This window comes from Lampris incognitus, chromosome 13 (assembly GCF_029633865.1).
Source record: "Lampris incognitus isolate fLamInc1 chromosome 13, fLamInc1.hap2, whole genome shotgun sequence".
Lineage (NCBI taxonomy): Eukaryota > Metazoa > Chordata > Actinopteri > Lampriformes > Lampridae > Lampris > Lampris incognitus.
In genome coordinates this window covers 2521017-2548957 of record NC_079223.1, presented here as the reverse complement: position 1 = coordinate 2548957, position 27941 = coordinate 2521017, and the positions used below count along the sequence as shown (strand labels likewise).

The following is a 27941-nucleotide window of genomic DNA, read 5'->3' as shown; positions in this document are numbered from 1 at the left end:
GGGGATGCTCTCTTTAAAGTTACAGTGCTGAAGACCTTTTTTTTTGTTTTTTGTTTAACAGGCTGACACCTGTCAGAGATGGACAAATAGAAATTACATATGGTTGTCATCTTGACAGTCTACTTCCCAAATCTTGATGTATTTTATGGTTGCAAAGGGGTAACTAGTGTAAAGACAAGAACACTGAAAATTTAAAAAAAGATGTTGTGTTCTGCTTGTTCTCATGTTGCTTTCTTTATGTTGCTGTAATCGCCACAGATCCTTTCATTGGACAACAACAATTTTTCAAACGTTTTGCTTCCTGAAAAAAAAAGAGAGATGATGGACAATGTCAAGCTGAACACAAAATAATCTCAGGTTTGCTGTATCACGTAGGAATTTGGAGAAACATTAAAGTAACGTTTATTGAATGTGACATGTTTAATCTCATAATGATGCTGAGACGTTGTGTTCGTTCAGCGGAGCTCAAAATGTGTTGCAGATGGTGTTGGTTTGTACTCAGCATCGGATGCCTCTCGTGTCAGTGTCCAACAATAGTCAGCCAGCATTGATGGATCCAGTTGCCCTGATACCTCTTTTCCATGGTGGCAATGTCCCGGTGAAACCTTTGACCATGTTCCTCATTGACTGCACCAAGACCAGCAGGGAAGAAGTCCCAAGTGTGATGCAGAACATGAATTTTCAATGACATGTTGCTCTTCATAGACCATGACCATAGTCGAGGGTTGGAACGAAGATCGACTGGTAAATTGAGAGCTTTGTGTTCCGGCTCAGCTCCCTCTTCACGACAGTCCAGTACAGCGGCATTACTGCTGATGCTGCACCTCACCTACTATGCTCATGAGCTTTGGGTAGTGACTGAAAGAGTGAGATTGCGGACACAAGCGGCTGAAATGAGTTTCCTCCGTAGGGTGTCTGGGCTCAGCCTTAGAGATAGGGTGAGGAGCTCAGACATCTGGAGGGAGCTCGGAGTAGAGCCACTGCGCCCTCATGTCGAAAGGAGCCAGTTGAGGTGGTTCGGGCATCTGATTAGGATGCCTCCTGGGCGCCCTCCTTTGAAGGTTTTCCAGGCATGTCCAACTGGGAGGAGACCCGGGGGTAGACCCAGAACTCGCTGGAGGGACTACATGTCCAATCTGGCCTGGGAACACCTTAGGATCCCCCAGGAGGAGCTGGAGGGTGTTGCTGGGGAGAGGGACGTCTGGAGTGCCCTACTTACCTTGCTGCCACTGCGACCCCACCCCGGAGAAGCGGCTGATGAAATGAGATGTTGCACTTCATGGTTTTGTATACTTTAAGCATGTTGTCCAGCAGCTCAGTGTAGTTTGGTGCTCTGCCAAGAAAATTCTCCACGACGTCCTTAAATGCCTTCCATGCTGTTTTCTCTGTCCCCACCAGCAGATCTTCTACCTTGCTGTCATTGATGACATGTCTGATTTGTGGACCAACAAAAAGGCCTTCCTTGATTTTGGCATCAGTTATTCTTGAAAACATGTCTCAAATAGTGAAGTCCATCACCTTCTTTGTTCACTGCTTTCACAAAATGTTTTATCAGTTCTTGTGTTGGGGTGTCAGTTCTTGTTTTATATGAAAAGGAGGCAGAGATATCTGTGTTGGGGTATCAGTTCTTGTTTTATATGAAGAGGAGGCAGAGATATCTGTGTTGGGTTGACAAGTGGTTTATGTGTCACACTTTTCTGCCCTGGTAGGAAATGCTTACGGAGCGGCCAGTTCTTTTTAATGTGATGTGACTCTTTAGTACGGCTATCACATTCACACAGGAAACACCAGTACTTGGTACATATCCAAGCTGCTTCCTAGTAGCAGTGCCAGTACTTTTACATCACCACACATGTTCCAGTTGTAATTGTTGTACTGCATGTGTTTCAACAACACTTCCATGTTACTGTAGATTTCTTTCATGTGTACTGCATAGCCAGTGGGTACTGAAGGGTGGACACTGCCATTATGTAACAGGACAACTTTCAGGCTTAACTTTGATGAATCTGTAAAAAGACGCCATTGTTGTGAGTCATGTACACAACCCAAAACCATGAACAATTCATCAGTGTCAGTGCAGAAACAGGTTGTCAACCTGCATAAAGAAGTTTGTCAAATGTTCTTGACGGTTCTGAAAGATGGACATGTTTTACCTGTGACAGCAAACCCTATCCTTGCTACCTTGAAGCAAGTAGTTCTGCTTCAGCTTTGAACAAATCCGCGTGCCTGACCAGGGGTCTCATTTATAACCGCCCCGTACACACAAAATGGAGCCCGACAGGCGTACGCCACTTCCCACTCAAAATGTGTGATTTGTAAAAACACACTGGATGGGAGGATGTGCACACCTGTATGTAAACACAGATGGTGAGGTGGTGAATTGAAGCCAGATTGTGTAATGATGCCTCTCACACGTTTAAGTCTGACTGGTTTTTTTTTTTTTTTTGTGCACGCCATTTTCAGCTTTTGTGCACACGTACACTTCTAGTAAGGATCCTACGCACTGTTTTGTGTTATCAGATGAGCCAATTCCATGGGATGTCTTGAGACACTCATGGTCTTATACCCTCAGTTTAGTCAAGATCACATGTCTCCACCACCCACCTCCCTTTTTTACATGTTCTCTCTGTTTCTCCTGTCTGCTGGTTCTAACAGAACATAGACTTCCCCTTGCCCTGTCCGTTGGAGGTCTTTGAGATGTTGGTGGTCCCGGAGCAAACCTACCCTCTGATTTGTGTGGCTGTCAGCAAAGGGACCGAACTCAACCAGGTCGTCCGATTCGGCACCGTCAACCCAAATTCCACCTCTTCCTGGTTCACAGAAGCCGGTGAGAACCATTGTCTGGATGAACACAGCCTTTCTCATAATGTCTGGTCACCCCTAGTGTCCAGGGAAGAGCAGCACACTGGACCACAAACTGGTTTGGTTTGTAAAGTCTCAACTTCAGCCTCCACGTTTTCCTGCTTTACTGAGCCTGATCAGATGAGGCATACCGGTCTTCCATCTGAGAATAACGGTACTGCTGGAACTGGTTTTGCTGATAGTTGTGCTGTAGGTCAGTTTTGGCACTTTCAAGCTACAACTCTGCCACTTTTGGGTTAACAGAGGACTGGAAGAACAGCTTTACATAAATAGTGTTGTTAAAGGTGTTAATCTGTCGAAAGGAAATATCTATAAAAATCCCATGAGTGTGGTTTTACCTCTACAACTAATTTACCACTTGCATGATGATGATTTGCTTAAACTTGAGCTTCGTAGCACTGACCCATCTGTAGCCGCTAACTCATTTGATTGGACGATTATGAAGGTGGGTGACATATGCTAAGGTAAGGCAGGTCCTATATGAGGTGTGCTTGTCTACAAAACCTGAGCAAAACAACCCTGCTCTGGGGCATCCGGGTAGCTAGCGGTCTATTCCGTTGTCTACCAACACAGGGATCGTCAGTTCGAATCCCTGTGTTACCTCCGGCTCGGTCGGGCGTCCCTACAGACACAATTGCATGTGTCTGCGGGTGGCAGACACATGCAAGCCAGATGTGGGTATGTGTGTCATGGTCGCTGCACTAGCGCCTCCTCTGGCTGGCCAGGGCACCTGTTCGGGGGGGGGGGGGTAGCATGTGATCCTCCCACGTGCTACGTCCCCCTGGTGAAACTCCTCACTGTCAGGTGAAAAGAAGCAGCTGGTGACTCCACATGTATCGGAGGAGATGTGTTAGTCTACAGCCCTCCCCGGATCAGCAGAGGGGGTGGAGGAGCGACCGGGATGGTTCGGAAGAGTCGGGTGATTGGGGTAATTGGCCAAGTACAACTGGGAGAAAAAGGGAGAAAACAAAAAAAAACCCTGCTCTTTTTTATAGGAATACGTTACGGCATCACACAAGATGTGTAAACGTCTTGTGTGACACCATGTGAGTGTGTGACACTAGAATCAAATGAAAGTATATGAAGACTTTTGACCTCTTCTATGAAGAGACACCAGGAAGTACTGGACTTTGCTGACTTGAGTGGCGCAGCTCTCTCTGGGTGGATGACTCTGACCTGTGTTGGCAGAACAAGAGGTCTGCAGGCAGGGTGACCGATGTTCTGCATCACATTGTTTATCATGACTGTGGAATAATAAATGAATCTGCCCCCCTACCCCCTTCTACCCCCTTTTGTCCCTCACTCCAGACACACCACAGACGTGTGTGATCCACGTGACTCAGCTAGAGAGAGACACCATCCTAGTCTGCCTCGACAGTGAGTCTCACACACACAAACCTGCCTCCCTACTCTTCATCCTCAAACACCTCATATTCAGATGCAGGACATGTCCCCTGTTGATCAGAACTCAATATCTCTCCTTTCTTTCTGTCTTCTGTCTCATCTCTTTCTTTCTTCTGTTTCGTCTCTTTCTGTCATGTCTCGTCTCTACACACTGCTTTCCTGCCACCTTTTCCATTTGTCTTGACTTATTTGTGGCTTTCATCCTTTCTGTATTTGTGTTGCTCTTTCTCCCACCTTCTGTCTCCTCTTTCCCTGTGGCTGTCTCCTCCAAACCCTTACATCTTTTATTTTCCCTTTCTCTCTCTATCACTCTCCATGTTTTCTGCCTCTCGCCCTCTATTATCTCTCTCTCTTTCTCTCTCTCTCTCTGTCTCTCTCTCTCTTTCTCTCTCTCTCTCTGTCTCTCTCTCTCTCTCTCTCTCTCTCTCTCTCTCTCTCTCTCTCTCTCTCTCTCTAGGATGTATAAAGATAGTGAATCTTCAGGGCAGACTGAAGTCCAGCAGGAAGCTCTCAGCTGAGCTCACCTTCAATTTCCAAATTGAGTCCATAGGTGAGGAGACCAAACCCAGCTTCACAGCATATTTTCCATTACAAAGCCAGTCATGATTCAGACACGGCACCGGGGTCGCCTGGTGATGGGAGATACCATCCGGTATTCACATCACTTCAAGCTGCTGAGCTCATTTGGAGCCATTCTTGTTCAGAGTGTAAACTGACTTTCTAAAATGACAAATGTACTTGTGTACACAATACAGTTTTAAAATCTCAAAATTTGCGAAGTTGGATTTGAGCCTTTGTTGAGCTATACAGTGGTGTGGTATTGTAATCAGAGGGGGATGGTCTTTGTCCATTTTATCATGGATGAGGATGTGACCTTCTTAACGTGAACATTGGCGCAGAAGTGCCTGTATGACACTCCCAAGAGTTTAGCTTTCTCTCTGGATGCAGGCTTCTTAGTACTCACAGAAGGTGAATCAGTTCATCTGGACACAACGTTTACTAAAAGACACGTTTCATCATCATGTGGACACAACATTTACTAACAGACACGTTTCATCATCATGTGGACACAACGTTTACTAACAGACACGTTTCATCATCATGTGGATACAACGTTTACTAACAGACACGTTTCATCATCATGTGGACACAACATTTACTAACAGACACGTTTCATCATCATGTGGACACAACGTTTACTAACAGACACGTTTCATCATCATGTGGACACAACATTTACTAACAGACACGTTTCATCATCATGTGGACACAACGTTTACTAACAGACACGTTTCATCATCATGTGGACACAACGTTTACTGATAGACACGTTTCATCATCATCTGGACACAACATTTACTAACAGACACGTTTCATCATCATCTGGACACAAGGTTTACTAACAGACACGTTTCATCATCATCTGGACACAAGGTTTACTGACAGACACGTTTCATCATCATCTGGACACAAGGTTTATTGACAGACACGTTTCATCATCATGTGGACACAACGTTTACTAACAGACACGTTTCATCATCATCTGGACACAACATTTACTAACAGACACGTTTCATCATCATCTGGACACAAGGTTTACTAACAGACACGTTTCATCATCATCTGGACACAAGGTTTACTGACAGACACGTTTCATCATCATCTGGACACAAGGTTTATTGACAGACACGTTTCATCATCATGTGGACACAACGTTTACTGACAGACACGTTTCATCATCATCTGGACACAAGGTTTATTGACAGACACGTTTCATCATCATCTGGACACAAGGTTTACTGACAGACACGTTTCATCATCATCTGGACACAACATTTACTAACAGACACGTTTCATCATCATCTGGACACAACATTTACTGACAGACACGTTTCATCATCATGTGGACACAATGTTTACTAACAGACACGTTTCATCATCATCTGGACACAAGGTTTATTGACAGACACGTTTCATCATCATGTGGACACAACGTTTACTGACAGACACGTTTCATCATCATCTGGACACAACATTTACTGATAGACACGTTTCATCATCATGTGGACACAAGGTTTACTGACAGACACGTTTCATCATCATCTAAGAGACCTCTTCAGTCTCACCAACTGCAGGTGTCCCACCCTTATAGACCACACAGTGACATAACCACCCAAACCAAGGACCAGTTTCATGTGCAGATTGCGTGACCATACGTTTGGGATGACAGGTTATAAGGGATGCCTGGAGTCAGCTTATAATGGTGGGATACCCGCAGTCACTGTATTGTTTATAAGGGTGGGGGTACCTGCAGTCACTGTATTGTTTATAAGGGTGGGGTACCTGCAGTCACTGTATTGTTTATAAGGGTGGGGGTACCTGCAGTCACTGTATTGTTTATAAGGGTGGGACACCTGCAGTCACTGTATTGTTTATAAGGGTGGGGGTACCTGCAGTCACTGTATTGTTTATAAGGGTGGGACACCTGCAGTCACTGTATTGTTTATAAGGGTGGGGGTACCTGCAGTCACTGTATTGTTTATAAGGGTGGGGGTACCTGCAGTCACTGTATTGTTTATAAGGGTGGGGACACCTGCAGTCACTGTATTGTTTATAAGGGTGGGGACACCTGCAGTCACTGTATTGTTTATAAGGGTGGGGTACCTGCAGTCACTGTATTGTTTATAAGGGTGGGGACACCTGCAGTCACTGTATTGTTTATAAGGGTGGGGACACCTGCAGTCACTGTATTGTTTATAAGGGTGGGGACACCTGCAGTCACTGTATTGTTTATAAGGGTGGGGACACCTGCAGTCACTGTATTGTTTATAAGGGTGGGGACACCTGCAGTCACTGTATTGTTTATAAGGGTGGGGACACCTGCAGTCACTGTATTGTTTATAAGGGTGGGGTACCTGCAGTCACTGTATTGTTTATAAGGGTGGGGACACCTGCAGTCACTGTATTGTTTATAAGGGTGGGTACCTGCAGTCACTGTATTGTTTATAAGGGTGGGGACACCTGCAGTCACTGTATTGTTTATAAGGGTGGGGACACCTGCAGTCACTGTATTGTATATAAGGGTGGGACACCTGCAGTCACTGTATTGTTTATAAGGGTGGGACACCTGCAGTCACTGTATTGTTTATAAGGGTGGGGACACCTGCAGTCACTGTATTGTTTATAAGGGTGGGGACACCTGCAGTCACTGTATTGTTTATAAGGGTGGGGACACCTGCAGTCACTATTGTTTATAAGGGTGGGGGTACCTGCAGTCACTGTATTGTTTATAAGGGTGGGGTACCTGCAGTCACTGTATTGTTTATAAGGGTGGGGTACCTGCAGTCACTGTATTGTTTATAAGGGTGGGTACCTGCAGTCACTGTATTGTTTATAAGGGTGGGGACACCTGCAGTCACTGTATTGTTTATAAGGGTGGGGACACCTGCAGTCACTGTATTGTTTATAAGGGTGGGGACACCTGCAGTCACTGTATTGTTTATAAGGGTGGGGACACCTGCAGTCACTATTGTTTATAAGGGTGGGGGTACCTGCAGTCACTGTATTGTTTATAAGGGTGGGGTACCTGCAGTCACTGTATTGTTTATAAGGGTGGGGTACCTGCAGTCACTGTATTGTTTATAAGGGTGGGACACCTGCAGTCACTGTATTGTTTATAAGGGTGGGGACACCTGCAGTCACTGTATTGTTTATAAGGGTGGGGACACCTGCAGTCAGTGAGACTGAAGAGGTCACTTAGATGATGATGAAGAAACGTGTCTGTAAATGTTGTGTCCAAATCAACTGGTTCAACCTTCTGTGGTTTCCCTACCTGGATTATTCAGCATGCATAAAGAGGCTTTTTGGTACTACTACTGTGTTTACACTTTGTTGTACTTTTTTCAGCTAGCTGTCAGTACAGTAGAGTCTTTAGTGTCTAGAATGAAATAAAGAGTAGATGGGGGGGGGGGTAATTAGATAGGTACACACAATCATCACCCAGCTGTTCCTTATCAAACTGCAAAACTCTTCCTAAAAATGAAGCAAACTTCATTGTGTCAATTTTTTGCCCGGCAGATGACACATTTTGCATTTTATGTATGTATATATATATACATATATCAGTACGGGCCTGATTCGTGCGTCTCGCAGTCATTAGCAGCTGATGAGTGCGAGACGCATGAAACAGGTCTGTACTGCAATGCATTAAAACTTTTCCCTGTATCTGTGTTGATATTCCGCTCCTCATTAGTTGAGCACTTATAACACCTTTGACGGTTTCAGAAAAAACACTATATGTATATATACGTGTGTGTGTGTGTGTATGTATGTATGTATGTATATATATGTATGTATGTGTGTGTGTGTGTGCGCATATATATATATATATATATATATATATATATATATATATATATAAGATTTGGTAACCCTGTGTGCTTCAAATGCTGACAGCCACCATGACTTTGTTTCTGCAGTTTGTCTTCAAGACAGTGTTCTGGCCTTCTGGAGGCATGGGATGCAGGGGCGGAGTTTTAAGACCAATGAGGTGAGATCTACACGTGCGTGCGTGCATGTGTGTGTGCATGTGTGTGTGTGTGTGTTTGCAGGTGCACACAGGCACATCTACATGTGTTGGAGAGACTATGGAGCCAGAATATAAAATATAATGAGCGACAGCACCTTCCAGACTCTTCCGTCATCAGGATATTAATTCATGTCAGACCACAACATGTTTTATTTTGTGTGTGCAGACTTTCTGAATTAGCGACAGGCATGGTTGCAAGTCCATGAATACTGGGGTGGCATCCAGCACTTTACCTGTGCCCATCCACAGGGTTAGTGGGTGTGTCAGGAAGGGCGTCCCACGTAACGTTTTGCCAAATCAGTATGTGGATTGGCAAGACCATACTGGATCAGTCGAGGCTCCATATGGGGTTGGCTGAGGCCCAGGTTAACAACCACCATCATTGGTGCCGCACCCTCACAGGGTATTGATGGAAACTATAAAATCCTCTGTGGCGACCCCTGACAAACAGGGAACAAGCCGAAAGAAGATGTGCAGAGTTTCTGTAGTGTTTGGTTTCTTGAGTGTGTGTAAGTAAGTAGCGTCAGCACATACATATTCCATGCCCGTTAAGTTGTATGAGGAAGCCACGTTTTTGCAATGTTTTATCCAGGGGTGAGAGTTAAAATGAACTGAGGACGAGATGAAATACATGCACAGTGCAGACTGCAGTTTGAAGTTCCTCCTCCTCCTCCTCCTTCTGCTCGTATCTATCACAGTAAAGGCAGTCAGTAATATGTACATTTGTGTCCATATTATTCATAACTAATCAGGCCGTGTGTTTGATATAGCGGTCTCTTCTCAAGTCCATCCAAACCCAAGAACAAAACCTTAAAACATCAGTAAATGTTAGAAGCGTTAAATCCTGATGATGAATCCGACACCCAACATTCAGACAAGGACCAGTTAAGAGAAACAGTCCCTGATGTGAGATTTAAACTTTAAAATATTCTAATAAGAATAAGAAATTCTGATTTCAGAGCTTTTTGCAATTCATTCTGTTTATAAGGCACATCATAAGCACAGTAAGCCAGCATGACCGAGTGACCAGGTGCACATTTCTTGGTTTTAATTACAGTCAGTTAATTGAGCTTTTGTTAGAATGAGTATTTTATCTACAGTGTGTGTACTTTACATTCATCTTTGTTCAGCACATACTTCATTATGCACATTCAGCACATACTTCATTGTGACCCCTTTCTTCATGGTTTTTCTCTTCTTCTTCTATAAACAGATCACACAGGAGATCTCTGACAACACTCGAATCTTTAGACTGCTGGGGTCAGACAGGTGAGAGACACGAACACATCCCACACATTAACCTGACTTACATACATCATCATCATCATGTATGACACCTGGACACACCGAACACATCATACATGAATCATACAGGAAAACACGGTTTCTTTTACAATACAAACACTTTGCTTGCTGGTCGTCCATCGAGTCCGATGATGACATCCCTCGTCATTAACAGTGTGGTCTTTGATGACTGTACAGTCCAATTCTTGATCCACAAGTTTTATTGCACGTTGGGCATATGAAGTGTGAGTCAGTGGGGGCAGCATGGTTGTGTGTCTCGTTAGACTTTTCTGCAGTTTTTCACATTCCTTTCCATTTCCAGCTGTTCTATACCTCTGTGGCAGATCTCCTGCCAGTTGGAACAGTTGATGGCAGCTTGCTCCAGTCTCAAGGGGTCGATATAACACTTCTTCAGTGATGTTTTAGCTAGTCTTTGTATCACTTCTTCTGACCACCAGTGGCCCAGATGAAGCTGTCTATACAGGACTTGACGTGGCAGGCGTTCTTGAAGCATCCCGATGACATGCCCAAGCCACCACAGTTGGTGTTCAGTGACCGTGGCTTCTGTGCTCTTGCAGTTAGTTTGTCCTAGCAAGAATCTCAACATGAGGAACACGGCCACACCATGTGATGCCCATGATTCACTGCAGACACCTTATGTGGAACCGCTCCAACAACCTTAGGTGGCGGCTGTATGTGACCCAGGCTTCACAGCTGTATAGGAGAGCTGTGATGCAGACGGCATTGTAAACAGCAATTTTGGTGCACAGGCGGAGGTGTTTGTTTTGGAAGACCTTACGTCGGAGTTTGCCAAAGGCTACAGAGGCTTGTTTGATCCTATTATGAGTTTCGTGATCAGTGTTGCAGCCCTCAGAAAGGATACTGCCCACGTATTTAAAAGATGGAGCAACTGAGAGTGGTTGGTGTTCTATGGTGGTGTTGACTGATGGACCCAGCCTGCTGTACACATTCACAACTGTGGCAAGGATGTTTTGCAGGTCTTCTGGTGTGTGAGCTACAAGAGTGCAGTCATCAGCGTACTGCAGCTTAAGGACCTGCACTGCAGACAACTTGGTGGTTGCCTGGAGCCTTCGGATGTTGAAGAGGTTTCCATCTAGCATAAAGTCTATTGTGATCCCACTACTGTCTTCCAGATCTTTGTGAAAAAGTTTTGTGACACATAGGAGGAAAATGTTGAAGAGTACCGGTGCCAGCACACACCCCTGCCTCACTCCAGTACATACATTAAAGGGCGCTGATTCCTGTCCTCCTATGGCCACCCGTGCCACCGTCCCATCATGGAACTGTGATAGAATGTTCATAAATTTGCTTGGACAACCAAGCTTTCACAGGATTTTTCAAAATAGCTCTCAATTCACAATGTTAAAAGCTTTGGAGGGGTCGACAAAAGCCATGAAAAGGTCCTGATGTTGTTCGTGGCACTTTTCTTGTAGCTGTCTTACTGTGAAAATCATATCCACAGTACTCCTGTTCTTCCTGAAGCTGCACTGTGACTCTGGCAGCAGATGTCCTGTCAAGTGCATCACCATCCTGCATAGCAGGACCTTTGCTAGGACCTTGCCTGCAACAGCTAGTAGGGATATGCCACGACTGTTGCAGCAGATGGACTTGTCACCCTTGTTTTTGTACAGGGTGACAATTTTAGCATCCCTCCATTGTTGAGGGACATTCTCCTGGTCCCAGACCTGCAGGATGTTCTGATCATTCTGGTACACACTTATCCTCCCTGTTTTAGGAGTTCTGCTGAGACACCATCACTTCCAGGGAACTTGTTGTTCTTGAGAGAGTTGAATGCTGCAAGTACTTCTTGAAAAGTTGGTGAGTGGTCAAGGTCTGGGATGGGCAGATGAATTGGTAGCTCTTCTAGGATGGATTGGTTGGTTGGCGAGCGCTAGTTAAGTAGGGCTTCAAAATGTTCAGCCCATCTTGCCAGGATCCGCTTTTGGTCTTCCGGGGTTGTCAGCCTGTCCGCTGGTTTTAAGGGTGTGATAGAGCAGTTCCTATGGCCATATATAGTCTTTATAGAATTGTAGAAGTTGTGCATATCATTTCTGTCAGCACAAGATTGAATCTCGTGAGCTTTGATCATCCACCATGTATTTTGCAGAGTGCGCAACGCACCTCCTTACGTGCCGTTTGCCACTGCTGCCAAAAGATGGCGGACGCAGGGCAGTTGAGAGTAGCTCTGTGTGCCTTACGCATGGTTTCCAGCAGGGATGTGATGGTGTCAGAGTTCTCGTGGAACCAGTCCTGATGTTTTCTGGCTCTGTAGCCTACAGCGTGGATTGCAGCTTGATGTAGCAATGAGGTTAGGGAGGTCCATTTCTGATCCATGGAGTTGTCAGAACTCAGAATGGCCTCAAACTCTAGTGCCATTGTGCCTACAGAGCAACGGAACTCATTCCATGCTGGGGCTGCCTTCAATTTTTGCACAGTTCACTTGCTTTTTTATGCGTTTCTTGAGATGCTGTGGGGGGCGCACTTTGATGTGGAGCTTGGTCATGATCAGGCGGTGATCCATCCAGCATTCTGCACCTCTCATGGCCCAATTGAGCAAGACATCACTAGTGTCATGCATCTTGTAATGATAAAGTCAATCAGGTGCCAGTGTTTAGATCGTGGGTGCATCCAGGATGTTTTGTATTTGGCCTTCTGCTGAAACAGTGTGTTCGTAATGGTGAGGTCATGTTCTGCACAGAGCATGACCTCAGAGAAAACAAAATTTCTTTCACACCACACACACATACACACACACACACACACACACACACACACACACACACACACACACACACACACACACACACACTGTGTAACGCCCTGTGTGATGTTGATGTTTTGTCCATGAAGAAGCTCCAGCAGTGCAGATGCAGACACAGAGACTGGAGTAGAGAACAGAGGCGTCACTCTGCCTAGGTACAGTCTCAGTTCCCTGGGCAAAGCTGGCCCAAACACGGCCTCTCTGTTGTGGGGCTCTGGAGGTCTGCTTTAAGCGAACTAATCAGGAACTTTAGGTTTGAGAAAGAGGACTGGAGAAAATCAAGGAGTGGGCTAATGTGTGTGATTATATGGGTTTCTTTGGTTAGTGTGTGTGTGCACCGTTTTGTGTGTCTGTGTCTTTTTGTGTCTGTGTATGTGGATAGGAGGCTATGCAATCTTTTCTTAAGATGTGGGAAGTTAAGTTAGTTTTTTACGTTATTACCAGTCTTCTCTTGACACTCAGTGCTCAAGTGTTTCCCTTCATGTTGACCAGGAGCTGTGGGACTCGAGTTCACATGGTGAGCTTGAGTTCACATGGTGAACAGTTCAAAGCTGAGCCAGCTTTCATAGTCGGCGGTCTGTAGCTCTGCGAACCATACTGATTTCACAAGTCAACCACATTGTTCTTTCCTGAGATTGGGTCTGGCTTTCCTTTCACTGAGTGATTGTAAACAACAATGGCGGGCGTAGTGAGGGATAAAAGTATTTATGTGATGGAAGCCATATGATGGAAAGAGTCATGTGACACCTGCAGGCAGCTATGATGGAAATTACCCTGCATTATACATTTCATGACTCTGCAACTATTGTAATTTTTAACTCTAGCTCCTTTGGCTCAATTTCCAAGGATTCAGTCCAACCATCCAATTTCTGGACAAAGCTGTCTTCTGAGCTCACGCTCAGTGAGATGGGTTTCCAGTCCCAAAACATCAATGTCTCTGACTTGTGGGACTGATCTGGTTCCTGGTTGCTATACCAGAGCTTATTATGAGGGGCCATGAGGGACATTATTCAGAATTAACTTGTTCATATACTATGCCGAAAACCACACACACACACAAGTGAAATGCTTTTACATACACAACTGAAAGACTCACATAAACAGTGTATGAGAGGATTTCAGGTGAACCAGAAGGTGCTTGAGAAAAGCACACAACTCATAATAGGGGCTATTGAGTGGTGTTGGTTCGTTTGCTATGCTGTCTGCTCAAAAACCTGCAAGCAGTCTTACGGCAGTGGCAGCTTTACATAACAGTATATTGGCCTCACCGGAGCCTATCAGAGCCCTGTCAAACGCCACAGCGATATGATCGGTTGCTGCCTTTTGTTGTGGCGTTTGACAGGGCTCTGGCCGTCTCCGGTGAGGCCAATATAGTGTTACGTAAAGCTGCCACTTCCGTAAGACTGCTTGCAGGTTTTTGAGCAGAAAGCATAGCAAACAAACCAACACCACTCAATAGCCCGTATTATGAGTTGTGCGCTTTTCTCAAGCATCTTCTGGTTCACCTGAAATCCTCTCATACACTGTTTATGTGAGTCTTTCAGTTGTGTATATAAAAGCATTTCACTTATGTGTGTGTGGTTTTCAGTATAGTGTATGAACGATTTAATTCTGAATAATGTCCCTCATGGCCCCTCATAGATTATACAGGCTTGTATCATCTCCCTTCTAAGTTGCTGCCTGTCTATATGTTGTTGTATGTTGTTGTACGTTGTTGCTGTGAATCCTGGCTCACACTTCCTGCCAACTTCCCTCTTCTCTGTTTTTGTGGTTTATTTTGCTTTGTGTCATCAGAAAAAAAAGTGAAACTCTAAAGGGGGCTTAACTGTCTTTTGGTGTTGGGGTACATGGTCAGTACATGGTCAGTTTGATTAATGTCCTATTCAGTTTGAAATACGAGTGTGTGTGTGTTTCTCCCTCAGAGTGGTGGTGTTGGAGAGCAGACCTACGGACAACCCTACGGCCCACAGTAACCTCTACATCCTGGCTGGCCATGAGAACAGCTACTGAGAGACAGACACGTGCACACAAACACACACACACACACACACACACGAACACGTTCACACACCTCCTACCCAGCTTACGGGCAAGTCCAGACAAGAAGCCAGCAACCGGGAGAGACACAGCACGCCCCTTCCAGCACCGATCCCACTTCTGAGTACCCCCTGATTCTACAACACAACTAGCAGCTGAGCTAGTACGTGTCGGCGTTGCCCTTGTGGTGGCAGCTAACTAGAAAACGTCGTGGTATCAAGTCTTGGCTTGGCTTAGCGTAACCTAGCACAGCTTGCCATGTGGCTGCTGAACTGGTCACGCGTGTTTCTTAACTGCTGTCAGAGGCGCAAGGATTTCCAGGATGTCGATGCAGGCCTCAATGTTGTGAAAGGTTCAAATTTGAGGGTCAGTTCAGTAACTGCCGCTAGTCCATGGGGGGGTGGGGGGCAACTGAGGGCAAACTGAGGGCAGTGTGATTGCTGGTTTTCAATAAGTTTTGAACTCTACCAGAAACTGGTTGAGTTTACAGGAAGTAGGCCAGGGAAGCTGACCTGTGGAAGCCCAACAAGGGCAACCTCGACCCAGAATCATTCCTGATGCTATCTCACTTTCCCCTGTGTACTTCACCGGGAACCCAAACCCAACACCAAGACTGACTTCGACACTACTACTACTACTACTACTACTGCTGGTACTACTACTGCTACTACTACTACTGCTCTTTCTACTATAATTACAGCTACTTCCACTACTGCTACTGTTACTACCGCTAAGGTATCACAGAATAGCCATCCTCCAGACAAAAACACATCCCTCCTTCCTGTTTTCTACATCCTTTCTTCCGTCTGTCATTGTCTTTTTTTTTTAGCGCCTTACCCCTTTCCTGTCTTCCCCTCACTTCCTTTTTTCCAAAAAATTATTTTATTGTGGCATGATGTAACTATTACAACCAGAAAGACTTTTCTATCTTGCTTTTCTTTTTCTTTTTTAAATGAGAACATGGAAGACTCAAAAGCTTTGCCACCTGCGCTAGTGTCGAGTCCTGATACACTACAGCCCACAAGTGTCGAGTCCTGATACACTACAGTCCACCAGTGTCGAGTCCTGATACACTACAGTCCACCAGTGTCGAGTCCTGATACACTACAGTCCACAAGTGCTCACCTGACCTCTATTTAATTGTTGTAAATATAAATGTAGTATTTTTTTTTGATAGAGATGAACACTTACAGACTGGCTGTTTAGATGATGCCTGTTTAGAGGCTGTTCTGTTCACCTGCAGGCTGCGGCCATGTGAAGGTGAAGCCCCGGGTGAACAAGAGGCGGGACAGCAGATTAACTTCCTGGTTCCCTGATCATGTGACCAGGAGCTCCTTGTGTTCACAGCCGTCTCAGAGGACCCGCTTTAGTGACACGGTGATGTTGTTCTGGTTGTGTTCTTGAGTTCAGGTTGGACACAGGAAGTGGCACTGATTGGTCATTTTTATTCTGCATGCACCATCGTCACCACCAGACCACTCCTGGGCGTTTGAACTTCCTGGTTGTCGGCACTATAGCAGCCGTGGTCAGAGGGTCATGAGGTCTCTGTCTCTTCGTGTATGTTTGTCTTGCGGTTGACGCCGCGGTCAAGGGTTCATTTGTTTTAAACTCTTCTGATCAGACGCTCGTTGGCATCCCGTCGTTTTGGTTTTATGTTTATTTTGAAGTCTCTGGAACCACTGGTGTTAACGTTTTGCACAGACAGAAAAGGTGTTTGATTAACTAATGTGATGTCATTATCCTATGTGACCTTGTGTGTCTGCAGTTTTTGTGTGTGTGAGTGTGTGGGCTTGAGGTATTTACATACTTGTGCGTCTTGTACAGAGCAGTTCTTGTAAAAAGTGACAGTTGTGATGCTGCCCCACAAGTAATTTGCACCAAAACCGACAGAAAACCAGGATTTAAAGAGGGGAGCGAGTTATGCACCCTTTGTTGTTCAGGTCAGAGGTGTTGGTCATGTGTATTTATTGTTGTTTTACCCTGGTGGGATACCACACAGGTTGGTTGTGCCATACAAGACAATATAGAGCGATGACGTTTAGAAACTCACAGCATGTGAAAGTCAGTGAGCTGCACTTGTCTGACTGACGGATGAGTTACTGCATTGTGAACTGCCCAGACACAGTGAAGCCACTCATTGGTGCGCCCTGGGCCTCGAACCAACGCTACGCAGGTTTTGATCAAACTCCTTATAAACACCTTGTCCCTGCACATGAAACTGATCTGGTCCCTGCTTCGGCTGAATTACTCTTATATTATATTATATCATATTATATTATATATGATATGATATTATCTGATATAATATTATATCACCACTTGCCAAGCAGTGGAGGGGGGGATTTGACTCGAGGGCGGGGATAATTTGCATATTCATAGATTCTGGATTTTTTAATGAGGGAGAAGGAGTAAATGTGATTTCAATGATTTTAACAAGATAATTCAGCTCATTTTGCAGAAGTAACACAGACTGCTCTGTCAGCAGCATGTTGAAGGTCTTAAGACAGGACTGGAAGGGGTCGTTAATGTTATGGTAAAAATAAAAGGATTTTAAATTCCTGTTTTAGTTTAATATCATATTTTATGTCTTCATTTTTACCTTCATAGCTGTGACTTTTTAGAAGTCTGACCTCTGTGTGAGACATGACACCACAACCATGAGTTTAGCAACACTACAGAGCATGTAGGGGCGACAACGTGAGACGACGACACACTACGAGTCTTTACAAGCTGTGACACTGCAGGATGACCGGGTCATCAGAAGCTGATGACCCGGTCATCAGCTTCTGATGACCCGGTCATCAGATGCTGAGAAGTAGCTAACAGCCGCCAAGATGCAGTACGGTAGCTAAAGCTGAAGTGCGGCGGGGCAGTTTGGCTGAAGGAGCGATGCCGTCAGTGTGCAGGGACAACACAGGAGGTGATGGTAACACGTCACTTCCTGGTGTTTTATGGTGCAGTCTGAACCGAGACATTTTCTTGGGGTTTTGTTATCATGGAAAAGAGGTGAGAATGTTACTCCTGTCGTCTTCTGCTGTGGTGGCACCGCGTCTCCGGTATGTTGACAGTTAACATGCCTCCCTGTGCCCTCTCATTCTGCAATGGTACATTGTGTAGGAAGTAAAATGAAAAGTGTGTATTCATGCAGGCGCTGGACTGCAGCACCGGGAGCTTTTTCCTTGCACCGTGTTGCAGAAACACAAAGGTCTTTGTTAAAACAGCAGTTCAGCATGTCGTTGGTCATCCCACATCCTGCCTGGGAAAACTCAAAACATCACTCAGCTCTTCTCTCTCTTCCCACTTTACTCTGCCCTCTTCTCTCTCTTCCCGCTTTACTCTGCCCTCTTCTCTCTCTTCCCGCTTTACTCTGCCCTCTTCTCTCTCTTCCCGCTTTACTCTGCCCTCTTCTCTCTCTTCCCGCTTTACTCTGCCCTCTTCTATCTCTTCCCGCTTTACTCTGCCCTCTTCTCTCTCTTCCCACTTTACTCTGCCCTCTTCTCTCTCTTCCCGCTTTACTCTGCCCTCTTCTATCTCTTCCCGCTTTACTCTGCCCTCTTCTATCTCTTCCCGCTTTACTCTGCCCTCTTCTCTCTCTTCCCGCTTTACTCTGCCCTCTTCTATCTCTTCCCGCTTTACTCTGCCCTCTTCTATCTCTTCCCGCTTTACTCTGCCCTCTTCTCTCTCTTCCCGCTTTACTCTGCCCTCTTCTCTCTCTTCCCGCTTTACTCTGCCCTCTTCTCTCTCTTCCCGCTTTACTCTGCCCTCTTCTCTCTCTTCCCGCTTTACTCTGCCCTCTTCTATCTCTTCCCGCTTTACTCTGCCCTCTTCTCTCTCTTCCCACTTTACTCTGCCCTCTTCTCTCTCTTCCCGCTTTACTCTGCCCTCTTCTATCTCTTCCCGCTTTACTCTGCCCTCTTCTCTCTCTTCCCGCTTTACTCTGCCCTCTTCTCTCTCTTCCCGCTTTACTCTGCCCTCTTCTATCTCTTCCCGCTTTACTCTGCCCTCTTCTCTCTCTTCCCGCTTTACTCTGCCCTCTTCTATCTCTTCCCGCTTTACTCTGCCCTCTTCTCTCTCTTCCCGCTTTACTCTGCCCTCTTCTCTCTCTTCCCGCTTTACTCTGCCCTCTTCTCTCTCTTCCCGCTTTACTCTGCCCTCTTCTCTCTCTTCCCGCTTTACTCTGCCCTCTTCTCTCTCTTCCCGCTTTACTCTGCCCTCTTCTCTCTCTTCCCGCTTTACTCTGCCCTCTTCTCTCTCTTCCCGCTTTACTCTGCCCTCTTCTCTCTCTTCCCGCTTTACTCTGCCCTCTTCTCTCTCTTTCCGCTTTACTCTGCCCTCTTCTATCTCTTCCCGCTTTACTCTGCCCTCTTCTCTCTCTTTCCGCTTTACTCTACGCTCTTCTCTCTCTTCCCGCTTTACTCTGCCCTCTTCTCTCTCTTCCCGCTTTACTCTGCCCTCTTCTCTCTCTTCCCGCTTTACTCTGCCCTCTTCTCTCTCTTCCCGCTTTACTCTACGCTCTTCTCTCTCTTCCCGCTTTACTCTGCCCTCTTCTCTCTCTTCCCGCTTTACTCTGCCCTCTTCTCTCTCTTCCTCTCAGTGACTCCACTGCTGACATTCTTTCAGTCTCTCTACCTCTTCTTCTACGTTGTTTTTTTTTCCTATCAAAGATGTTTTTGGTGAAACCAAGCCCGGGTCCACGGTATTCGGAGATGTACCCTGTGTTTCTTTGGGTTTGTGCTCCCAACACAGCACCGCCCAGCCTACTGCATGTTAGACAAGTATACATCAGCTGTTCTTGTACATTTATGTGGAGAAACATGCCAAGAATTTTCCAGCCTGGGAATATGAATGTGTTTGATCTGACTTGTTCTGAACTTAAGGTAGCACACTAACACGCCACGTCAGGGCTGCTGCTCCGTGAGCGTGGACACTTTGGGTCTGTGCAGCGCTTCACAGATGAGCCTGCCGCTCGGCAGCGAGACGCCCAGTCACGTGTCATCATGAGAGGGTTAAAGGTCAACCAGTTGAACTGTACCGCTGGTGGTTTAGGTTGATACAATTCCCAGTTCGGGAATGTTCTAGTAAATCCACAATGTCAACTGTAAATACAAACTCAGATTGTCAATCAAATTTAAACTAAGAAAGATGAAACAGTGAAATGGAAAAGCTGTTTCAGAGGTTTATGACTTGTTATGGACCATGTCCGGCCTGAAGGGACTGGCAGGAAAGTCAACCATCCCACGTGTATCCAGTGCTTTTGCCATAAGACCATGCTAACACATCCCAGATAGGAAAATTGCTGTGGTCCGGACCCGTCCCACACCGACACTTTCATCCGGCCCACATACCGTGTGGAATGATGGCACTTGGGCGATCTGCTCCTGTTTGCCAGATCTGGGCCAGAACCAAGCCATAGCAGTGCTGCATGTGCCACATATTTGCCAAAGGTGGCCCATGTTTGTTTCGTGATATCTGGGCCATATTCACCATTTACCACACGGGCCACTTCAGGGTCACATCCAGATCACGTTGCTGAGAGCACCGCATCTTTGCCAAAAAAGGCCCACGTGTGGTTTGGCACATTTGGGCCATATTTGCTGTTATACATATGGGCCACTTCAGGCTCACATCCAGTTTGTCGGGGCTGGAAGAAGGCCATCAGTGCCGCATCATTGCCTGAAGTGGCCCACATCCAGATGCTGTCTGGGATGTGCTTCATGCCAACGCCCATCGTTACACACTGGCCATGACTACCGGAGCTTGTTCCCCAGGTGTCGGCTACACTACCCTAACAGCTGCTGACTGAAAAACTATCGAATAACTGTCTGACAAGTCGGCAGAGGTCTTGCCCATAATGAAAATGGCAGCGTGTTAACAATGCTCTTGTACTGGTGAAGAAGTCATGCAGAGCCTACAAGTACTAAATACTATAAGTACTAAATACTATAAGTACCTTCTCAGTGCATGGTGCAGTTCTGCCGCCAGTGGGCTGCAGCTCAACAGACCACCGTGAAATGGTCCTTAAGTCAGCGCTTGTTTGACATCATTAAGAAAAATGTATATGATGGATGATGACGTGGGAAATTTGATGCCAAATGTGTTGGCCAAGTGTTAGAGAGGGGGCGCTGCAAAAACACTGCAGTGTTTCAGAGAACATCTGGCAAAATCAGCACATCAGGTTAATTTTTAATAAAAAAAGCTTTTATGATTGACATCTGGCTATGTAAGCGTACTCGGTACGCTTGGAGAATCGTAAATGCACAAAACCAGACATGGATTCACTTAGTTTGGCGAACGTGTTGCATGAAGATGAAGACGAGCTGAAGAAAATGAAAGCACATCACAACCTGACCATCAGTTCTGATGGGAGTCCCGTTTAAATGACCTCATATTGACCTTTAAATTCTGCACTCGTGTGTACTCCTCATCCATGATGGCGTGGGTGAGTCGGTGCAGTCCAACATGGCCTCTCGTTGCTCAGTTTGCCAACACAACAGTGTATTCCTGCCGTGCAGCCCGGCTCACGTGGGACCAGCAGAGCAGATCTGAAAGCCTCTCAGAGCACCAGGTGGTGGAGAAGTAAAATCACTCTCCTGGCAGACGCCGCTGGTGGAGGTACACTGATCTGCCATTTAACTGCAATTTGTCACTCGTTCAGTTGCTCACAAACACAACCCCACCCGTCTGCTGCTGCAAGCAGATGAAAACAAACACACAAGGTGTCACTACATGTTTGTCATGAAACCCGAACGCCTCCGTTTCTCCTCCGTTCAGTCTCACAGTCACTCCTGTTCACACCGCCATGCACACATACTAAATGTACATAGTGTAAAATAAAGATCTGTTGGTTTTACATACTGTATAATTGCCTATATTTTGTTTCAGAAGTGTAACAGATTTATGAGATGGCAGGTTAACACATTAAAAGAAGAAAGTGAAGAGTTGATGTGTCTTTGTGGTCATTACGAACACGCAGCTCCGGAGAAGTCGTATTTAAAACGGCAAAGGCCACGTGAGGCTACAGTATGATCGTGACTGTCTTGCTATTTTGTTTTCGGTAGTTAAAAACGTTTGTAGTAATCAGTGACTTTTCACAACATCCATCCATCCATCATCCGGACCGCTCATCCTGCTCCCAGGGTGGCGGGATGCCGGAGCCAATCCCAGCAGTCACTGGGCCGCAGGCGGGGAGGCGCCCTGGACAGGCTGCCGGGCCATCACAGGGCCGGTCGTTTCCAGGGGATTAGGTATTCTGAGACCTTCTCAGTTGCTCTGAAACCTTCATGTGAAACCTTTATCGAGCAGGCAGACGTCTCCCTGCAGCGTCCACCAGCAGAGTCCCGTTCCACCGAGGCTACAGGAAGGACCGGCACCAAACTGTTCTGCCCGCTGACGTTTTATTATTTTAACATGGAACACACAACTGCACCTCATACAGGCGTTCATTGTTTTCCTGAGTAATATGCAAATAATGTCGTGACCCGGAGAAGCTCTGAAAGTACAGACGAAGTGGAAAAAGACGTGTACACAAACTCATCAGTTCATACCATGTGACCGTTTCAGTTGCAGCCATGTTTGCACCACATTCTGCATCCATTAAGTTTAAAACAACACAAGGGATCCAGGATGCAGAGATCCAGGATGCAGAGATCCAGGATTCAGAGATCCAGGATGCAGAGATCCAGGATGCAGAGATCCAGGATGCAGAGATCCAGGATTCAGAGATCCAGGATGCAGAGATCCAGGATGAGCCAAGTAACAGTGTGGACATTCATCTGAAATGCATTTATTCTGACCAACTGGTTGAAAAGATATGTGTTGCTCAGTAGAGCTTAATACGTACCCCCATCAGCCAAAACATGTAAACCACCACCTGCCTAATATTGTGTAGGTCCCCCTCGTGCCACCAAAACAGCTCTGAGCCATCGAGGCATGGACTCCACAAGACCTCCGAAGGTGTCTTCTGGTATCTGGCACCAAGACGTTAGCAGCAGATCCTTCTAAGTCCTGTAAGGTGCACGGTGGGGCCTCCATGGATCAGACTTATTTTTGCAGCACATCCCACAGATGATCAGTCAGATTGAGATCTGGGGAACTTGGAGGCCAGGGCGACACCTGGAACTCTTCATCATGTTCCTCACACCATTCCAGAACAACGTGTGCAGTGTGACGGGACACTATCCTGCTGAAAGAGACCACGGCCATCAGGGAACACCACCACCATGAAGGGGTGTAGCTGGTCTGCAACGTGTTTAGGTAGGTGGCACGTGTCGAAGTAACACCCATACGAATGCCAGGACCCAAGGTTCCCCAGCAGAACACTGCCTCCACCAGCTTGCTGTCTTCCCACAGTGCATCCTGATGCCCTCTCTCCCCCATACGCATCAATGAGTCTCGGGCGCCAGTGACCCTGTCGCCGGTTCACTGGTTGGACCACTCTTGGTAGGTACTGAGCACTGCATACCAGGAACACCCCGCAAGACCTGCCGTGTTGGAGGTGCCCTGACCAAGTCGTCTAGCATTACAGCTTGGCTCTTGTCAAAGTCGCTCAGGTCCTGAAGCTTGCACATTTGTCCTGCTTCCAACATGTCGGCTGAAGGACCGGCCTGTCCACCTGCTGTGTAGCCCCTCCCACCCCGGCGGGAGCCATTACACCCACATAACCAGTGTTACCCACTGACCTGTCAGTGGTTTTAATGTTTGGGCTGAGCGGCGTGTGAGACCAGTGTCACCTCTCCCCTTTGAGCACACCGGTGGGGGGGGGGGGTTGTGGTGGTGATGGTTTGTTACAAACCTTCAGCAGGACGCTTGTTGTGGTTTGTCTTCATCAACAAGACAAACAGGAGCTGTAGCCGTGGAAACCTGGAGCGTTTCTAACTGGGACTGAAACTACACAGCAGTTGTACAGCAGCTTCACTGACAACAGCATGTGTCATGTCGTATTTTCCAGGTTGTGTATGATGCGTTATTTGTGTATTTTCTATTTTCATGTGTGTGTGTGTGTGTGTGTGTGTGTGTGTGTCCATGCAGGAAGTGGACATTGAGCAACATTTGGGTGTCCAGCTGTTTTCATGCACCACCTGTGTCATGTGTGTGTTTTCCTATTCATTGATCTGCATGTCTACCATTCGTGTGTGTGTGTGTCTGTGTGTGTGTGTGTGTGTGTGTGTGTGTGTGTACTTCTCCCCGAATGAATGTGTTTTTCTGTATGTATTGGCCTTTACATATTTTTGTCCCTTTGTCTAAATTTGTGTGTGGGTATTTGTCTTTATGTGTGAACATGTATGAATGTGTATCTGTCAGTCTTTTTGTATAGTTGTAGTAATGTGCATTAGTTTGTTTTTCTGTGTGCTTTCTGTTTTGTACAACTATCAGTGTGCACACAGGTATGTGTGTGCATCCGTGTGTGTGTGTGTGTGTGTGTGTGTGTGTGTGAAGATTGCAGGCTGGTGATCATACAGCGGTGCCTCGGTCTATCTCCAGGTGGGGCAGCCTTGGGGTCTCCTGGTCACTGCTGTGGTTCTCTGTGTTCTTCTCAGAAGCCTTCTCCTTCTCCTCACCGCTCCTTATTACATACGCATAGACGGACACACACACAGACGGACACACACACGGATGGACACACACACAGACGGACACACACACAGATGGACACACACACGGATGGACGCACACACGGATGGACACAGACGGGTCGACACGCAGACGGGTCGACATGCAGGATGACAGTAAGATGAAGAGACAAAAAGGAAGAAGCAGGCAGGGATATTTTCAGTGAGACAGTTTGCTTGGGAGTGATGTGGACATTTGTCTTCAGGAACAGTATCAGTAGAAGTACAACTGGACACACTGAGTGTAAAATAATGACATAAAGGATAATGGTCATCTTTCAATACAAATAAATTCTTTTAATTAAAAACAAAGAACTAACAAAAACTCCACATTCACACGTAGAAATGTTACGCTGAACTAGAATACTGTAACATTCTGTCCTTTTTGTTATGCTGAACTAGAATACTGTAACATTCTGTCCTTTCTGTTATGCTGAACTAGAACACTGTAACATTCTGTCCTTTTTGTTATGTTGAACTAGAATACTGTAACATTCTGTCCTTTTTGTTATGTTGAACTAGAATACTGTAACATTCTGTCCTTTCTGTTATGCTGAACTAGAACACTGTAACATTCTGTCCTTTTTGTTATGTTGAACTAGAATACTGTAACATTCTGTCCTTTTTGTTATGTTGAACTAGAATACTGTAACATTCTGTCCTTTTTGTTATGTTGAACTAGAATACTGTAACATTCTGTCCTTTCTGTTATGCTGAACTAGAACACTGTAACATTCTGTCCTTTTTGTTATGTTGAACTAGAATACTGTAACATTCTGTCCTTTTTGTTATGTTGAACTAGAATACTGTAACATTCTGTCCTTTCTGTTATGTTGAACTAGAACACTGTAACATTCTGTCCTTTCTGTTATGTTGAACTAGAATACTGTAACATTCTGTCCTTTTTGTTATGCTGAACTAGAACACTGTAACATTCTGTCCTTTCTGTTATGTTGAACTAGAATACTGTAACATTCTGTCCTTTCTGTTATGTTGAACTAGAATACTGTAACATTCTGTCCTTTCTGTTATGCTGAACTAGAATACTGTAACATTCTGTCCTTTCTGTTATGTTGAACTAGAATACTGTAACATTCTGTCCTTTCTGTTATGTTGAACTAGAATACTGTAACATTCTGTCCTTTCTGTTATGCTGAACTAGAATACTGTAACATTCTGTCCTTTTTGTTATGCTGAACTAGAACACTGTAACATTCTGTCCTTTCTGTTATGTTGAACTAGAATACTGTAACATTCTGTCCTTTCTGTTATGTTGAACTAGAATACTGTAACATTCTGTCCTTTCTGTTATGTTGAACTAGAATACTGTAACATTCTGTCCTTTCTGTTATGTTGAACTAGAATACTGTAACATTCTGCCCTTTCTGTTATGCTGAACTAGAATACTGTAACATTCTGTCCTTTCTGTTATGTTGAACTAGAATACTGTAACATTCTGTCCTTTCTGTTATGTTGAACTAGAATACTTTAACATTCTGTCCTTTCTGTTATGCTGAACTAGAATACTGTAACATTCTGTCCTTTTTGTTATGCTGAACTAGAACACTGTAACATTCTGTCCTTTCTGTTATGTTGAACTAGAACACTGTAACATTCTGTCCTTTCTGTTATGTTGAACTAGAATACTGTAACATTCTGTCCTTTCTGTTATGTTGAACTAGAATACTGTAACATTCTGTCCTTTCTGTTATGCTGAACTAGAATACTGTAACATTCTGTCCTTTCTGTTATGCTGAACTAGAACACTGTAACATTCTGTCCTTTCTGTTATGTTGAACTAGAACACTGTAACATTCTGTCCTTTCTGTTATGTTGAACTAGAACACTGTAACATTCTGTCCTTTCTGTTATGTTGAACTAGAATACTGTAACATTCTGTCCTTTCTGTTATGTTGAACTAGAATACTGTAACATTCTGTCCTTTCTGTTATGTTGAACTAGAATACTGTAACATTCTGTCCTTTCTGTTATGCTGAACTAGAATACTGTAACATTCTGTCCTTTCTGTTATGTTGAACTAGAATACTGTAACATTCTGTCCTTTCTGTTATGTTGAACTTGAATACTGTAACATTGTCCTTTTTGTTATGTTGAACTAGAATACTGTAACATTCTGTCCTTTTTGTTATGTTGAACTAGAACACTGTAACATTCTGTCCTTTCTGTTATGTTGAACTAGAACACTGAAACATTCTGTCCTTTTTGTTATGCTGAACTAGAATACTGTAACATTCTGTCCTTTCTGTTATGTTGAACTAGAATACTGTAACATTCTGTCCTTTCTGTTATGTTGAACTAGAATACTGTAACATTCTGTCCTTTCTGTTATGCTGAACTAGAATACTGTAACATTCTGTCCTTTCTGTTATGTTGAACTAGAATACTGTAACATTCTGTCCTTTCTGTTATGTTGAACTTGAATACTGTAACATTCTGTCCTTTTTGTTATGTTGAACTAGAATACTGTAACATTCTGTCCTTTTTGTTATGTTGAACTAGAACACTGTAACATTCTGTCCTTTCTGTTATGTTGAACTAGAACACTGAAACATTCTGTCCTTTTTGTTATGCTGAACTAGAATACTGTAACATTCTGTCCTTTCTGTTATGTTGAACTAGAATACTGTAACATTCTGTCCTTTCTGTTATGTTGAACTAGAATACTGTAACATTCTGTCCTTTCTGTTATGTTGAACTAGAATACTGTAACATTCTGTCCTTTCTGTTATGCTGAACTAGAATACTGTAACATTCTGTCCTTTCTGTTATGTTGAACTAGAATACTGTAACATTCTGTCCTTTCTGTTATGTTGAACTTGAATACTGTAACATTCTGTCCTTTTTGTTATGTTGAACTAGAATACTGTAACATTCTGTCCTTTTTGTTATGCTGAACTAGAATACTGTAACATTCTGTCCTTTCTGTTATGTTGAACTTGAATACTGTAACATTCTGTCCTTTCTGTTATGTTGAACTAGAATACTGTAACATTCTGTCCTTTCTGTTATGTTGAACTAGAATACTGTAACATTCTGTCCTTTCTGTTATGTTGAACTAGAATACTGTAACAGTCTGTCCTTTTTGTTACGTTGAACTAGAATACTGTAACATTCTGTCCTTTCTGTTATGCTGAACTAGAATACTGTAACATTCTGTCCTTTCTGTTATGTTGAACTAGAATACTGTAACATTCTGTCCTTTCTGTTATGTTGAACTTGAATACTGTAACATTCTGTCCTTTCTGTTACGTTGAACTAGAATACTGTAACATTCTGTCCTTTCTGTTATGTTGAACTTGAATACTGTAACATTCTGTCCTTTTTGTTATGTTGAACTGGAATACTGTAACATTCT

The 27941-nt window shown here is 44.8% G+C and overlaps 2 protein-coding genes across 2 annotated transcripts in view; one reads left to right on the top strand and one right to left on the bottom strand.

Moving 5' to 3' along the window:
- The window catches only part of LOC130122381 (mitogen-activated protein kinase kinase kinase kinase 3-like), a 150824-nt gene extending 135168 nt beyond the window's left edge, over positions 1 to 15656 (top strand). The window contains exons 28-33 of the mRNA XM_056291257.1: positions 2656 to 2827; positions 4171 to 4239; positions 4724 to 4816; positions 8745 to 8815; positions 10068 to 10123; positions 14843 to 15656. Coding sequence (XP_056147232.1) covers positions 2656 to 2827; positions 4171 to 4239; positions 4724 to 4816; positions 8745 to 8815; positions 10068 to 10123; positions 14843 to 14930 — 549 coding nt within the window. The 3' untranslated portion in view covers positions 14931 to 15656. The remainder of the gene's footprint in view (positions 1 to 2655; positions 2828 to 4170; positions 4240 to 4723; positions 4817 to 8744; positions 8816 to 10067; positions 10124 to 14842) is intronic.
- Positions 15657 to 24407: 8751 nt separating this feature from the next.
- arhgef33 (Rho guanine nucleotide exchange factor (GEF) 33) overlaps positions 24408 to 27941 on the bottom strand; it is a 43895-nt gene continuing 40361 nt past the window's right edge. The window contains exon 15 of the mRNA XM_056292243.1: positions 24408 to 24519. Coding sequence (XP_056148218.1) covers positions 24408 to 24519 — 112 coding nt within the window. The remainder of the gene's footprint in view (positions 24520 to 27941) is intronic.